An 18,281-nucleotide genomic window follows, 5' to 3' on the forward strand; every position below is an offset into this window, starting at 1 on the left:
AGTATATCGAAATAAACCCTGTTCATAAATCTATTAACATAGAAGTACCCACGTAAACTATTAGAAGCGCGTTCATAAACGGATCCCACCCCTTGTTGCTCCAACACAACTCTAACTGTCAACACATGGGGTAACATGATCCATATGGTCAATAAAGCAATGTCTAAGAGCTTTTTAGCGTTTTTATTGCTTCTAGTTTGTTTTGGGACGGGAATAGCGCCGGAAGGAGCGAAGACGCGATCTTTTTAGATCGGTGCGCGCGCGCCGGTGGTCCGAGCGAGGTGCGACAGTAATGATGCGTTTTTGGACAACAGAGACATTTTGGCGACGAAAATTTTTGTTTACTAACGAGCTGAGAGATTTTCCTAAAGTAGCCTGTGAAGATTATTTATGGAGCTGGTGGTGAGAACGCGTGGAAAGGCTTTACAAAAAGGCTGACGCTTGTAAATCATGTGTAGGTATTTTCCAAATTTGAAGATTTAACCGTTAAAGATTCGATCAGCAAATGATAGTCTTCTAAAGATGTCCATTTCTAGAATTATCTTGACCTTAAAGTTGTAAAACCGAATGTCTTTTTCAAGAAATAAGTACAATTGGATTTATAACCTACAGATGCATAAATACCATAGTACGCCATTACCTTTTTGTTCTACACAATAATTTAGATACGAGCCTTCAGTGTCAGCGGCTATACAGGGTGTTAGTGACATCGTAACGAAAACTTTGAGGCATGATTCTCAGTTAATATCAAGTAGAAACTTTAAAAGATAAAGATTTTTATTGTGCAGAAATTTAGGTACTCTTATAGATAATAGTTGCAGTTATAGTTGCAAATTACGTCTCACTAAATTTTGCCTTTGCAGGCATATACACATTCATCATCATCATCAAAAAGTATGGAATTGACATTAATTTACCAATTTACAAAAACAACAATTTCATAATCATCCCCCTCAGTATTTGTTACGATGTCACTAAGATAGGTTTAAAAAAATTGAAAAATTGCCTCGTACTTACTAATGTCACACTCATTACACGGTTAACAGTGATAAACGACTCTATCTAATTCACTTAAGTACATTATAAACTCCAAGTGAACTTGACCAACTAGGATAAAATATTGCACAAAAACTATGATCTAGGTATATAGCGATGTAATTCGTAAGACAGATGCACTGACATCCACAGTCGATGAGGTAAATACCGTGGTTGCAGACACCTGCATAATGATAGCTGATTGAAACAGACGTAGTAATCAACGAACATAACATAAATGCTATTGCTACTTAAACTGCATCTGCTATTTAAGTACATTGTTCAAAAATCTGATCAAATAAATCAAGAAAATTAAAAAATGCATAAAAAGTAATCCTGTATTTCGAACAATGCTTCTGTAAAGTTTTCTTTGGAGTTTGTATGAAAATACTGTCCTGTGACGTCCTTAATAAAAGCTGTCAAACGTCGTACTCATAGTTGCTTAATTCATAAATGAAATTCGAAAATAAGTCGAAAAGTAAAATGAGATTGATTTTTGATAATCTTCGACTGGTTTCTATTTCTAGATTAGCATTTTATAATTTATCTTTGACGCACTCAAATACCATATTATCACTTAGTAAATGTAAAGATTGATTGTACTGTGTCTAGATGTGGCATTGGTCTAGGCTTAGTGTCCTTTGTCTAGCCTCCAGTCTATAACACATGCAGGCTGTAACAACAGTTCCTAGCTATGTATATGTATGTAGCGTTAACTAAACATTCACTTTCGATTGTCTCGCACAATACCTCATGATTACCTATCGGGTTACAACATCTTTTGCTAAGAGATATAAACTGTACATGGAGACAAGTCGAAAGACCAGTGATATAAAATATACACTTAGGTACCTATATAATACTTTCGTTGCTTTAACAAAACTGTTTCTTACCGAAGCCCTCATAAGGATGTGTATCGTCGGGAGCAACTGCAAAATCGTATCGCTTCCCGCAAAGCCGCCTAACGCTGTACATCCTTAGTAGGTATTTAGTCAAACTTGTCTATGTTCTAACGTTGTAATTATCTTCCTACTCAACTCCTTATCTACACCATATACAGACATTTAGAAAGTACTAAAAGACAACTTACTTAGAGTACCCTTTAGGATGGCAGGCCTGCAGCGCGGCGGGGCGCGCGTCATCATCAAGCACAAGAGTCGTGCGCAAGCCAGCGGCGCGCACGCGCACCTCCATGCTCAGGTAGAACAGTCGCGGGTCCCGGTGTCGCATACGGAACTTGCCCAGCAGGGTAGACACAACTTCACGGGCTCGCGTCCCCCACGTGACGGATAGCGTCTTGTACTCGATGTCCGGACGGAGACACCGCGCGAACACTTTTATTGTGGTCTGTGGACAAGGAAACGTGTGGTTTACTACTTTTTCTTTTTTTTATGGCGATACTGTAAACCCAAGCAGATGGCGTACGCTGCTGAGACTGGATAAGTTAGAAAATTTAAATATTTATTTCTTAATACATACTTGACTATGTTGGTGAAAAAAAACTTCCTACTACTACCCTATATGTTATATGTCAAATAAATAATTAATGATTAATAGAAATGCAGCCAAATTAACATAAATATGCACATTGCACTGCAATGTTTCAACCATGTATGTTCGTATCCAGAAATGTCCCACGAGCACTGAGACCGCAAACCACATTCTCCATCCAACCGGATTTACTTAAGAAGTTATTCACGAGTCAAGCATTTGATTTATTTAAACACACTGAAATGTCACAATAAACCAACATTCTAACGTAACGGAACTAAAAGGATTGCGGATAATCAGGTTCTCACGCGTACATTGCAATACCATAAGACGCGATAAATAACGGCCAGTAAAATAATAAAATTATGAAACAAAGTATCCCTCAAATAAAACCTTAAAAAACGAAAACACAATATTTTAAAACACACAAAACTTTAAATTGAGAACTCACATGTATGTTATGCGGGTGGAGAGCTAGACGCATGCGCGGTGCGGGCACTGGCGCCGCCATGACACGTGCGCGTGCAACGCGATCGCTACTGACACTACCGACACTCAGCGCTACTGTGGAAAGGGCCGGAAACCGCCACTCAGCCCTGCGGCTGCGGCCCTTACTTACTGCATACACTATTCAACTTGGTTCGACACTACAACTTCAGCACCTCAAGCAAAGCAGATATATAACAACCCTATTGGTCAGTATAGAAGTTAACACGAAGCTTATGAAATCTTTAAACAAGAACTACTCAGTCAGGTACACAAACTCAGTGTTAGTAGCTGCCGCAGAACAGACAAGGTCGATTTAGACGCTACTGCCTACCAATAAAACCGTTTGTATCTTATCAGACGTACTCCAAACTATCGATATCTAACCGTTAATGGGACATTCACCCTAAAAGATAACAAAAATACAGAATTTAATCGACGACCGAACTACTCTTCACACCAAGTATGATGATCTGAAGTGCTCCTTGCAAAGGGTAAATCGATACTGGTAGTACACACCACCTGTCTGCATAGAGCCCCACCCCACAGGAAGCTCACGTGCAACTGTCGGGAATTCGCCCACAAATGCCCACAAGCGAACCTTTTGTTGTAGGTGACATATCGCGTTTCGATTCGCAAGAGCCATTTGAATGGGTTTTTTGTCGTAAACAGGAAGAGGATATGATATTTTATGAAGTCACGATTTGAAAGGTCTTTTGTCAGTAGTAAGTTGCTGGTGATAAAATTTGTAACGAAGAATAAATCGATAAATCTATCCAGCTATTAATGGAAACGATACATGTAGAACGAATTGTAGAAAACATAGTAAATGCAGCATCGAATCCGTGAGAAACTTTATAAAAGCCATGCATTGCTACATAAATTCATGACAATTCTCTCGCGCATCGAAAGAAAATGCCGGTAAAAGTGGTCATCTTGAGGATTGAACCTGAGCGAAGCGTCGCGGAGGAAACGCAAAAACATCACCGGACGCCACTGGAATGCGGCGTCCACCTGACCAACTTTGCTTTGCTGACGACTGAACCATCAACTAACAACGTCCCTTCTGATTCCAATAGTGAACCTTATAGCAAAAGGAGTACTTATAGCTTCCTCGCTGGTAAATATAAATTGGTAAAGGCCACAATCATTGGTTAGAAAACTGAATACAAAAAGTGTCGCAGTAATGTTGTGATTGAGAAGAATATCCCGGACACCATGTTGGATGGTGATATTATACTATAATTTTCTGTACAAGTAATGAATTATTTCCTGAGCACAATGATTAACAACAAACACATCGATATTAATAGTGATTGGATACATTAAGATTTTGTTATAATTAACGCGATTGATTAGTTTTTAATATAAAAACCATTTATTTAGTCGTTGTGTATATAATAATGGAACAAATATTGACAACAACAACGAAACTTCAAAAGAACCGACTCTACAATACTGTTGAAAATCTAATCAAATGACACAATCAGAACCATTCCGCAGAAGGTTCATAACAAGACCACAAAGACGCCGGTAACAAAGGTATGACAGCTTGAAGTTGTATCGACTGCACGCGCACGTGCGCAGACGACGACGCCGACGCAACTCTTACGCAACCAGCCGGCTTGTTTTGGTCGGAGTTCGCAGCATAACGCACAGAGGGCGCTATAAGTTAGACTAAAAGTTATAATAAATATTTTCTTATGCACTCTAATCATGTTCATTGAGTCTGAGTCTGGTGACTTTTAATAAGCTTCTCCGGGTTTTTGTAGACTTCTTGATTATGAGACTTCAATTTTAACACGCTAACATTGAAATATTATTGTCAAAAAGATTACTCTTCTACTCGATTTTGGACAACTAAGAACACGCTTTCAAATATATTCTCAATCTATATCTTGAAAGACCGTATCCAATTTATAGTTCTTCAGTGAAATGATTCAATTGAGTATGTCATAAATAGATTACTTAATTTTCCAAACCATGTCAATTCATCATCATCTATATTGTACGTATACTTCAACAACTGACCTGTTTTCGACCTTAATAGATTAGACTAACCAGGGGTCAAGACAGCATGTTAGATCGATTATAATCACAATCACGATCTGCAGCGGTCGACACGCTCGCGCAACGAAACTGAAGCCAACCAAATAAACTTGATGCGTTCCAAAACTGTGACTACAAATCACCAGAGTTCATCTCACGGTGGTGGAAATGCAGAGTTAGTCAAGAATGGTATGGGGTTAAGTGTCGGATGTTAGCAGTTAGCTACCGTGTAACAAGAATTTAGTTTGAAAAGGCCTGCGGGAGTGCGGGCTCAATTAGACAAAGGGTTCTCAAAGATTAAGGTTAATTTGTGGCGAATCCTGCCAATTACAAGTGTCCAGCAGAATAGCTAACGCACTTACACAAAGGTCTGTAAAGTCCTTGGACAAATTACGGAACAATTATGAAACTGTAACCATTCTATGATTCAAGTGATGATTACGTATTGTTCGTGAGCCTTATTATTCCATGTTATTATGTGCACTTTGTATGGAGGTAGTGGTATGGAAAAACGGTAATTTGTGTTTCCGTACCGTCAAATACATATTCCGGTGTAATATGCACTTAATTGGTGTAACCTTGTCAATTTCCGCCCCATGTTACACGTCAAACAGTTTTTAACTTGACTTTTCATTACCAGTATCATTGTTATGATGATCAGCATTAAAACTAAAAATTTTGATTGATTTATATAATTAGTAAAATTAGAAATTATATTCGCTAGAGAACCGTTAGTCGGAATCAAGTTTTGTTTACGTTTGTTTCAAGTTTAAGATTACAGAGATACAACCACCTGGGCATCATCACCTGTCGAGTAGGGTTCTCATTTTCATGTGCTAGCTTTGTAATTATTTCAATGATATCAATTATAATGTGTATTATTAAGTGGTTGCAGGATGCCGTGAACTTTATAGCATTCAAAACATATGCCATTTTAATATGTGGTTTCATTTCTTTGAATTCAGAATGGTTCGGATAGTGCTTCAAGTGTGTCCCATAAACGCATTACTAATCTTCCTAATCAGAAATAATTAGCTACAAATCGGAACCCCGCCGGATGCACAAATTAAGAGCAACTCTTGTACGCGACCACAGATCTATAATAAGCTGGAGTGACAAAAACTCCCGATAGTCCGTGCTTCCCATTTCCTAATTTCCTGCTGCGCTCGCGCCACGTCACACCTCATTCACCCAATTTAGAGGCGTCCTGCCACTGTCCACGGTTTGGATACAACCCAAGTAGTAAATAATCAAAATTAAAATTATGATATCATTTTCACATTGAAATGGCACATTAAAATTAATTTTACTATTTTATTTCCGACGTGTTGACGAATAGTAGCAACATAATAACAATGAATAACATTATAAAATTTTCCTCAAATAAAGTAGAAAGCACAAAATTATTCAATCCTCCGTCAACAATTAGCTCTGGAGCTCCAAAGCAAATTGGTTGTTGAATTAAATTCTCACACGTATACTTACAGGTTAATTTCGATATTTGTGCAGATCAGAAATATTTGAGTGCATCCCCCACAGCTAATAGAGACACAGCTGCCTGCGCCGGCGCGGCAGCGCGGCGTGTTGACCGAACCAATAATCGACGGATGTTGGCCAAGCCCGGTCGTTGTATCAACACTTTCGGTAGGTATGAATAAAATAACCCTTAAAATAACAATATTTGGATATGTTGGTATTGGGAATATTGTGGCTGCTGCCATTTATATTGATGTTGGCGGGAACACAAACTTTTTTGCTTCAATATCAATAATCTTATTCTTCTATCATGTGGCTTGTGAGGTGGAATACCAACCACATCAACCCTGGAGTCAGGGTTATTCAGTAATAACCCTGCCTATGCCTATGGCGGCTCAGTAGCCGCCATAGGCCCCTAACATGACTCATGTAACGACTACGTACTTACATCAGTAAGTAGTAACCGGGACCAACGGCTTAACGTGCCTTCCGAAGCATGGATCATCTTACTTCTCCGAGAACTAGGTGATCAGCCTGTAACGTCCTAACTAAACTAGGGATCACAAAGTGTTTTGTGATTTTTCCCCACCGGGATTCGAACCCGGGACCTCCAGATCGTGAGGACAACGCTCAACCACTGGACGACGGAGGCCGCTACTACTATAGTAACAACTAGCCTTAAATACAATAGAAAAGACTCATTCGGCTCCTTGTAATAACAAACCTAAGCAGACCGCTTCTATTTACCTTCATTCTTCACTAAAAATCGCCCCAAGAAAAGCACTTAGAGCTGACAAAAGGGAAATTAGTGTTAGGAAAACACTAAAGAAAAGAAAGATTTTAACGATTTCTCAAAAGCCCACCGCGGCATCGTTGGAACACCTCACTGTTGATCCAGTTGTCTGTCAGTTGTGTAATGAAATCACTAATAATAGACGTTTGTCTGTCAGTTCAGATTGGACCAGTCTCAAGTGGGAGCACAACGGGGAATCACGAGTAGGGTCATGTTGTAATAGATACAGAAGAGGATGAAGGTGCTCTGCTGAACGTCAGAATTGAGATTATGCTACTTGGTAAAGAGGATTTTAAGATTAACTTACTTAGTTATGGACATTAAGAGAATAGAGTGTAAAAATACTTATCAAATTATTTTAGTTTAAACAGGATCAATTACAAAGCAAACCTTGAAATGAGAAAAAAAATGAGATTGGAGATCAACTTATGTACAACAAGGTACAACGACAGACGTATTCCATTCATCTAAGATCTTACATAGTCAAACCAAAAAGAAAAATCCATTCAACATTAAAACAAATAAGTACCCCTTTACCATCTGCGTCACCTGCGCAACTCCAGCAACCCATTATTACGCACCATATGCGGCGTCAAAGATGGCGGACGTAAAGAGTTGGTAAAAACTCCAGCGCAGGCTGCGCGCGCACGTGCTGCGCGGCCAGGTGCGCAGGAAGTATCCGGCACTGGTTTTTTGGTTCAGCCCAGATTTAGATTCGACGGTTTTATCATTATTTGGGCTACTGTGCCGATGATTATTTGGAAATCGTATTTTTAGACTTGAATGTGAAAGAAATTCGATCTGACTTACTACTTCTGTTTTTTTTACTGTTATCCCAAAATCGAATGCAACTACAAAAGATTATCTTACTGAAGACCATCTGTGTGATAGAGAATGAATACAGTAAATTGAAAATTTCGCTATCAATCATAATATAATACAAATTGATGCAATGGTCGGCGGGCGGCCCATTGAGTATATTTATTGACTTTTAATAAAATTTATTTGACAGCTGCTCACTGCTCGTGATGAAACATTGTTAGGAGAAATATACGAGCGCACAGCCGGACAGTAATTGTATTGTGACTGAGTGAATACAAGGTTTAATGAATAAGCTACTTATATATAAAAGTAATATTTTCAACTACTAAAATAAAAAAATCTTCACGGTGACCTAAAAACAAAACATAAAATCACTTTAAACTAATTAAGCTATTATACTTACTAAAATGTAAGAATTCCCAATTTATTGTTATGGGTACCAGCAATTTCGTACCCACATCATTAAATGTTTGATTATTTGTATACACATATACACAATTTAGACATGGTATTGCTTTCATACGATACACTTAAAAATTTTAGTTACATGGCAAAGAATGTTGCAATTTCGAGACCTAACACGACGAAGAAAATATGTTCATGGAGTGCTCTAAGTAAGTTTAATTTTAAAACCAGAGAGTATTAAACAATCACCATCAACACATTAGCACGTGGCGACTAACTTCAAAAAATTCAGCATTGCTTCACGTTGCATCGGGAATAATCAAGTGGTCACGGTGAAGCCGGTCCCACCATCCCTTCAATTACAGCACTTGCACGTAGGTACTTTAGCTGCGCTCGTGTATTTGAAGTTGACATTAGCGGTTACAGCATCCATTAGCGTTCAGCTGTTAAATTGCTGGGCACCACCGCAGCTGCGACCATCCATTCATCAATGAAAGCTCAGGACCCCGGGTGTAAAATATCAACCGGTTTGTTTCTGCCTTCAACATGAATGACGCCCTTAAACTAGATATAACTGATGCCTTGAACGTGACAAGCATGAGGATTTTAGACGTTTTACTTTTTATTTTTGTCATTGACACTAAATTAGATACGCCATTTATAAATTAAATTTGTCACGTCAATAATGAAATGAAAACTTAAAATGCAAATTGACACCAGGATACGAACGACCTCAAACACCAATCGAAGTTTCCCAAACACTAATCAAAACAAACAGAGTAATTGTTTTACGCACGAAACTAGAAACAAATTAATTAATCAACCGACACTACTTAGTGTAGAGGTCGTAATTACCCAACTAACCCAAAATACCTGGTAACATTCGCCGCGCTTTCCCCAGACAGAGACAGATGACTCTCTACTCCAATCTAACCAATTGGGTATTGACAGCAAATTACACAACAAGCAATCAAATAAAATAAAGCATCGAATGTTTCCTAAAAAGTGATCACTTTTTTAGCGCAGACCATTGATTCTCTTACTAAAATATCATGTTTCTTTGAAGAGGGATTGTAGAAAGAAGTCTCTGTTGTCGTGAACACTCGATTGCATTTGCCTCCACCCGTGCTGCCCACACGGCAACTTAAAGTAGCCGCATCGTTTGGTTTATTTCCAATATTATTATTATTACTTTAGGCACCATCACATACTTATTGTTTACTGCACTACGCCGTAACATTTTATATGTCATTTTATGAGTTTATTTTTTTAACTGTTATTTATTTCTGCTATTCTTTATTTAAAAGCAACTAAATATTGGCTACATTGCCATTCATCAGCCCATCAAACTAAACGCTTGCTAAACGGTCAGTGAGTGTTACGGGGCTCGCCCCGTTTCCTTTGAGAAGGTTTTTAGGAACGCGTTTGATGTGTTTCAACTATTTTTAACTGGCGTGATAAAGTTCATCCTTTTGAGTAGTGGTTCATTTGATAGGAGTTAGCGATGCTAATATTTTTTAAAATAATTTATTACTTGAATATAAGATTATACTCTTTTAGATTCCAATGTTATGCAACATACAACAACAAATATTATCTAACAAATTTTTATTAGTTAAAATTCTTTTTTTTTTAAACTATAAACTAAATATATCCGCGGCTACGCCCTTCGTCCATCTATAACTAGAAACAACACCGCGGAGCGCGCTCTTCTCAAGGGTAAAAATGTTAGTACATGTATAAAAAATATTACTTTTTACTCACTTCAACAGAAGTAATATCAACTCTACGTACGAGTATACCTATAATGATTTCGTTTGTATGTAATCATAGCCTTTACAGACATTTGAGAATAAAATTAAAAATAAAATGATTACCGTCAAGTTAAAGTACCTACATATGCCACCGAATTACTACTAGTTTGGCATTGAAAACTTTCAATTAAGTAACTATTGAAAGGATCATCAACTGTTTTATGACTTGTACCATATGTATGAGCGGATGTTCCGCCACTATCTAGCGACCTTAACTGTGTGGTAGTGACATTTGACCCGGCCATAAAGTCCCATTGTCCTGCTACCCAGAACCAGGACTTTGGCGGTAGCGGGAGTTACAGACCCCTTGTTGATCAGACATCTAAAGACAAGGCAATAGATCTCCCTTCTTCTATCGTGTGGGTTTTGAGGTGGATTACCAACCTCATCAACCCTATTGTCAGGGTTACTATTTAGCAGCCAAAGGCCCCTGACATGGCTCACGTAGCGAGTACTCACTTACATCAATAAACTGTAACCGGATGGATCTCTGAACTAACTTAAATCAATGAAACTGCATCAATAAAGAATAAGTTATGAACATAAAACTCATTTTCGGAATACCAATTTAACGCATCTATTTAACGAAATCCTTCCCTCAAATTTTATGACACATATTCGCAATCTTAAGCAAAGTCTTAAAATCCTTTTAAGCTCTGTCATAAATCAAATGCAAACAAGCAATTAGTGTTGTAGTTTCTCAGAAAAGGGGATTTGGGCGAAACGGGAGCCTTCACCACCTCGAGATGCTGCTTTTAACTTTCATGCAAATGGAGGAATGATTAGCCATCAAAACATACGACCACGCTACGCACGGAGTGACGTTTACTATGACAAGGTAATATGCATAAATTAAGTGCGCGTAGGTAGAGCGCATTTATGCACTCTAACCTCTCAGTCAGGTTGAAAGTTATTAATTTTCAATTCAAATTCAAATTCAAATTCAAAAATATCTTTATTCAGTAGGTAACATAGTTACACTTTGAATCGTCAATTTTACATAACGAACGTCTCATCCGCCTAAAACTACTGCAGCTTCTCACAACCTGTATAGCCGGGGAAAAGAAGCTGCAAGAAAAACCTCGGCACAGGGCCCTAGACGTTCTTTAAAAAAAAAAAAACATAAAATATTGGTATACAATTGAGTAATTTAGCTGCCTAATATCAGTTCTCAGACAGTTAATCCCATGCATTCATATCTTCTAAATAATCACTAACTTTATAATAACCTTTTTTGTAAAGTTTTTGTTTAACTACTGTCTTAAAACAGTTGAAAGGCAAATTCTGAATGTCAATGGGAATCTTATTGTAAAAACGTATACATTGCCCCTTAAAAGATTTAGTAATCTTATGTAATCGACTGACTTGTAAAGCAAGTTTATTTTTGTTTCTGGTATTAACAATGTGCCGATCGCTATTTTTTGCAAATAATCCTATATGTTTTTTTACATATATTAAGTTTTCAAAGATATATTGTGATGCCAAAGTTAAAATATTAATTTCTTTAAATTTATTTCTAAGTGACATCTTGGGTCCCAATTTGTAAATCGCCCGAATGGCTCGCTTTTGCAGAACAAAAATGCTGTTCATATCTGCAGCATGACCCCACAGCAAGATGCCGTACGACATTAGACTGTGGAAGTAGGCAAAATAAACTAATCGCGCGGTTTCTACATCGGTTATTAAACGAATTTTTTTGACCGCGAATGCTGCTGATAAATAAACACTGATTAGTTCCATACGTCTTTATTAGAAAACATAAGAGCGAGTTTAAAGATCTTGTATGCTGTCCATCATCGCATGAAATGAAAAATGAGAATCAGTTGATATGCAACCCTCAATACATTCAAAACAACGAGTCTCTTAGCGATGACTTAATCCAGCTCTCAAGTTACAGAAGGCCTCTTTACATGACCTCTGAAGAGTGATAATTAACGTTGCATTCCGCATCGCTTTCTGACGTTTATTTTTGCCGACATACGTATCAAATTAAGCTGTTCCACACTGTTAACGGCAGGCGTTTATCAATTATAAACGGGACAAGGTTACTTTACATTCCCTATTCTAGTAAAATTATGATGCGTGTTGATAATTTGAACTGTTTATAAAATCTGTTAGACTGGAATAACACGACACGAGACGACGACACGACATTTGAGCCACGACTTTCAAACAATTTAGTACTATTTTACGAAGGAGGATTCTAAACTAATAAAAGTTACTGAAAAAATAGGTAACACTATTCTTCGAGCTAAGTTGAACACATGTACAGTTGACTCGCCACGACGCGACGCTCCAAATCAACATGGCGACGACCTTTCGCGCCTTTTTCGCTTTGTTTATTTACAGCCGCCACCATTTTGGAACCTTTGTATGTTTTGCAAATTAAAAAGTTATTGAATCGAGGAGAATCGAGGCCATTTCATTTCACATTCCTTTTATGACAACTTTAATACAAGTTAGGTATATTGTAGTTTTACTGTTAACTTTGTTAATGTATTATTTTATGTTTTGTCGTGATTGTTGAGTTATACGTTTCACAAACGGGAAATGAAAAACGTAAAACACGTTTATATGCTTTTCAGTTGCCTTTATTTAATATTGAATATAACTTTTTCAATTAGGTATTTTTATAAAGCATAAAATTCTCCACCTTACCGCTGCGTTTTCCATCAAGTACGATAAAACATCAACAGTAATTACTTGTAACGAGAAGCTTATCTGAATCACGTCTTTAATAACAGCCCCTTATGCGCATAAGCAATTTAGTGGAAAGTTAAGATCTGTCTGCGTAGCGGCGGCGGCGCGTATGCGCGGGCGCAAGCTGCGGTAACCTGTGCGAAAGGCCAGCCGTAATGTGCAACATATGGCGAGGAGTCAGTAAATTACTGTCTTATTTGGTGAGCTGTATGAGCAAAGTTCCATGGCAATCAAGGTAAAGAGGCTTTGCTTCAATGTTCTGTAGTTACTAGGGTTGCTTTACACTACGTACTTAGCTGGTGACTTTAAGCTTAAAAATCTTCAACTTGTAATCGTAGAATAGTAGGAAAGCTTTCAGTTCAAACAGTCCTCGACAAACATTCACGGTCATGGTTCGCGTCGTGGTTGGAATGTAAACCCGAACAGGGCTGCCTACACAGAGTTAAGAGACATCCTTAGAATACGTAATGAAAACGAACCTTTTAATTGGTGGTAATTTAAGAATAATAATTTAAAATAATTTGATGCCTATTACAGTTTTGTTGTAAAAATTGATCAGGTTCCACCCTTATTTAATAATTCTTTCAATCTTGCCGTCAAGACGAATCCGGAATAATTTCTCGCTGGTGGCGTGACTGTGGTGTTAAAATTTACAAAAGATATTATTACACGTATCCACAATAGAGTTTAGATTAATGAAATTGTTAAAATACCCGCTTTTATCTTGCGATGAAGGTACTTACCTCTAATTACCCCAATTGGTATATAGTAGTGAGCTTATATTATAGTTCATCCTCAATAATAGTTTTTTCTTTTACCAGCGGTAGACAACCTTATACATTGGCCTGCGCCCGCGCCGACGCCCCGCTCAGTGGACCGTGCACCCTGCCTAATGGGATCCGAGCATCTTCAGCCTCGTTCCGCTCAAAATTGCCACATTGTTTCACTCAACGGAAGATTTGGCAGTTTTTGCCATCAGTAATCTAATTATACAGTTCAGTGGACAAAAATCTGCTGTACTGCTTAAAATAATGATAACATTACTGGGGACCTAAAATGGCCACATTCAAGCAATTTCTCTTAACAGCAATATTGCTATTTGACATTTGCTGACATTGCGCACTTACTTTCATATGAGCAAGTGACAAATTGCAATATTGCGTTTTTCTAAAAACGCAACAATATGTCCTTTTTAGACCTCTGAACATCTTGTTTTCAACTACCAACACTGACATAGTGCCATTATAATTTATTAGTTAAATATATAAATTAAGTAGTTACGTAATTGTTTATTTCATCTAAAAATACACATCCAATAGCCCAAGAAAATGTAGAGCTATGACACAGACGGTACAAACACAACTTTATGCAACTCGAATTGCAATCTTCTACCATGTGAGTCGTGTTCAGTAACCGACCTCATCTCATCAACTACTATATAAGCAGCTAAATAAAACTGTCTCTCACACATCAAAAAGCAACAACAATGCGTCGTTTCAAAGAGGTACCAGTTCATCACATCTCGTTCCCTCAGCTGTAAAAGTTCCATCAGAGATAATATTTCAATTAAGTACTCCTTGCGAGAGCGGCGCGTACGCATAACAACAGCACGCGCCTACACCACCGCCTACGTAACACAGCTCGCGGCAAGGCTGACTGCACGGGTGGCTGTGTAAGGAAGCCCGTTGACATACTCATTTAATTTATACGAATAACTGGTTAACTACCTTATTGCTCTTGTATTATTTAAATAACAGTTGATTTCGCACAAAAAAGTTCAACATAACAAAAGTATATCCATCGCAAAATGAACTAAGTACCCACACGAGCTTTCTGTTACGAACGTGATAGGCTGTGAGCCGTATTACTGTATGACTGTTCTTCCTCAATTAGCGCTTATCGCTATCAACCCGCTGGAGTCGATTAATTCTTTCAAATATTTTTCCTCTCAGACGACGCCCTGAGCCGAGGTTCGCGCCCAACTAGGCACCGTCAGGCCTGTTGTCTTAAACGTTGTACCGGGTGAGAGCCTTCAGCGCTCCCCATTGTCCGCCCAAGTAGTTAATGCCATCTGCGGCAAATCTACGATAAATCACGTCGGAAAAATAATAAATAATACGAACCAACTGTGAAACTGCACTTAAGATAAAAAAGTTCAGTCTTCTAAAGTTTAAAATTTATTTCTGTTATAAAGACAGTTCCTTTAAGGAACGTATGGAATGGTCTTCACCACTAGGACTCAAAGATTTTCTTTCTAACCAATACATTCCGATAAAATATAGTGGCAGTAAGCACTGCATTCAACACTACGTCTGTCTGTCCGTATTACACGTCTGACGTCTTCATTCGTTCAATTATCCGTTGACGTCCATCGCTAATCAACTTAATGACATCCCCCGGAGCTGGTGCTTCTGGGTAATTGCTATTACTGATTGTTACACTGATAAATAGCTTAGACAAAACCTATAATTACTGAGTTTGAGTTTGTTACAAAGGCTTTCACAACTTCCACTTATTTTTTTAATTTAGTCGATACATAAGTAAGGCCGTAATTTATATAAATGATAACAGAAGTGTATTTTAAAGAATGGTGTTCTTTTTTAGAAGCTAATTGACGAATAGCATAATTTATCTGCCTCCAAAATTTACAGAATAATCATGGAAGGGTAAGAATAGTTAATCTTGTACAAACAAGCCAACTTTAACTGATGACATGACAACCAATTAACCACGATTTCAAAGAGGCATTTCCTGCATCGTAAAGTTGCTTTCAAAAGTTTAACATCGCGATATCGCTTAAAGTGTGATGTACCAAATTAATTTCCCTTTTTCCCATAGTAACTCCACGTAAGAATGTTAACGATGAGATTGCCGCAGGCAGAGTCAAGTCGGCTCCACGCGGCGCCAAATAAAATCCAGTTTTAAACCAAACATTATTAGATCTAAGGAGGAAATTGAAGCTATCATCAATTAACACTAAAAACAGGTAATATAAAGGTTAATATTTCTTGTAAAAACAAGAATATTGGGTAAATTCTGGTCGTAGAATGTCGCACTTCCTCGGTAATGCTTATCCAGTAAACCTTAACTGGGTTAATTTCTTCTAGAGTTGAGTTTATGGTGAAAGCAATATTTTTCTAATTAATATAAAGCAATAATTGAGCAACGTTTGGTGGAATTATTGCGTGTAACTTGACTTGTAATTCTGACTAGTGTATTGTGTAATAAGGTTTATAATAACTAGCTGCTGGGTGTCAGTTGCACATTTATATAAGTTTTAATATTATATGTCTTCCTTGTTAAGGGCTTGAATTATACTTGTAACATAGGATTACATTTTACCGCTTGAAAAATCATAATGAATCTACATCGGATTACTAGGTTACAAAAATTGCTTTTTTCGACACGACGTTCTATACTTTAGGTTCAATAATTGTCCAACACTTTCCGTTCTAGATGATTTCATATCTTTTATATTATAGCAACATTTCATTTTCAATCTCAAACCCCGGGGTGCCAATTGCGTAAGCAAGTTATGGACCTTTTTCGTTTCAATTTCATAACGATTTACGATTTTCACTAAAATGTTGCGGGCGAAGTGAAAGTTACAATAGTTAGTTATTAATATAAAAAACATTACAACACAAGGACTATTCAATAAGTTATACCATAACAACATTAGGGCGGTGCCTATATTTAATTTAATTTTATATCGGTCGGTAAGATATAAAGTAACATTATTTTCCGGAATAAGGTTTTGGTCAACTTGCTTACGTCAGTAAATTCTTGTCAATTCCGAGAACATATTGCTTTGCAGTCGAAGGCTATTGCACCAACATTCTTGGAATTTTGACACCACTTAAGGTCACGAGGAAAGTCGCAAACTGATGTATTTACCGTCTACCGTATCTACATTGAAATACATTTGCATTACTAACAACTAATGGATCTTATTATCTGATAAATAAATAAAATCTATTATTATGACACTTATTCTACACTTATTAAGCTCTACCTTTCACCATTGCCTCAATTCCTGTTATCATATACAACCATTTGGTACAGACTGGTTTGATTCGTGAGTCGTGCGCACGCGCTTCTGGTCTTATTAACACTACACAGTCATTACCAATCGTGCTGATGATTAATTAGTCAACATGTGTAACATTAGCATAATCGTAAATTAATTGGAGGGTATTGCAAACGATTTAAATACGATTTCAGTGATGTCCGACCATGCAAACGGTTAATTTGTTAATTGTTAAAGCGTGAATGAATTTACAAGTGAAATATGGATATTGTGCGAGTGTCTGGCAACATTAGATGTACTTACTATAAATATAATAAACCAATGATAAAATTAACCTAAAAAATTAAAGATAATTTGATTAAGAAACATTGAGAAGTAAGATAACAAAAAATTGGCAGAGGCTTTAATTAAAATTTTATGTGATAATAGATAACATATTTGATAAGTTTAGTATATAGGTATGTAAGTATAATACTGTAAATATTGAAGTAAGTAATAATTTAAGTTTATATTAAGTTATGTGTCTAAGTTACCGCCTTGGGCATATGCCTGTATACTTGTAGTTGTAATTATTAGATAAATAAATAATAATAAATAACATCACCGAGATAGGATAATATCCTGTAAGGGTGATGTTTCTTACTGTGTAAATTAGTTTATAAATAAATATCAGATAAAAGCTTAAAATGGAATCTAAAGAACTATAAGAATAGAGCACTAGATTTGAAGGTCATGTTGGAATGGCACATTTTAAGATCACGTACTTTAGCAAAGAGGTGTCAACTAATCTACTATTAGCAAATCTAACCGCGGCGCTCAAAAATGAAATCTCTACAACACTCAACAGCTTAAATCATCTCAGCTAGGTACTAACAATCTGCAAGTCTAAAGTCCAGTATACCGTTCGAGACAATCGGTGCCGGGAACCGACGTAACTAGCGTAACGAGGTGAATCAGCGCACGCGCAGGCCCTTATGCCGCCATTAGCTAAATCAGAACTCGTGACGTCACGCTGTGCTGGACAGATTAGCCCACATGAGGACAATGTGAGACGCAGATGGGCTTGCGAAATAGACGATGAGAGAGAGACATGCGTTTTTGAAGAGAACTTTAAAGAAATGTCAACCGAAACTGCCTAGTTTTTGGGGGATATTACAAATTTATTAATATTTGACAAATT

General features: G+C 37.3%; 1 protein-coding gene across 1 annotated transcript in view; it reads right to left on the reverse strand.

Moving 5' to 3' along the window:
* The window catches only part of LOC126370336 (uncharacterized), a 63,665-nt gene that overhangs the window by 1,568 nt on the left and 43,816 nt on the right, over nt 1-18,281 (reverse strand). The window contains exon 3 of the mRNA XM_050015200.1: nt 2,126-2,382. Within this exon, the coding sequence (XP_049871157.1) occupies nt 2,126-2,382 (257 nt within the window). The remainder of the gene's footprint in view (nt 1-2,125; nt 2,383-18,281) is intronic.

Source organism: Pectinophora gossypiella, chromosome 1 (genome assembly GCF_024362695.1).
Source record: "Pectinophora gossypiella chromosome 1, ilPecGoss1.1, whole genome shotgun sequence".
Taxonomy (NCBI): Eukaryota; Metazoa; Arthropoda; class Insecta; order Lepidoptera; family Gelechiidae; genus Pectinophora; species Pectinophora gossypiella.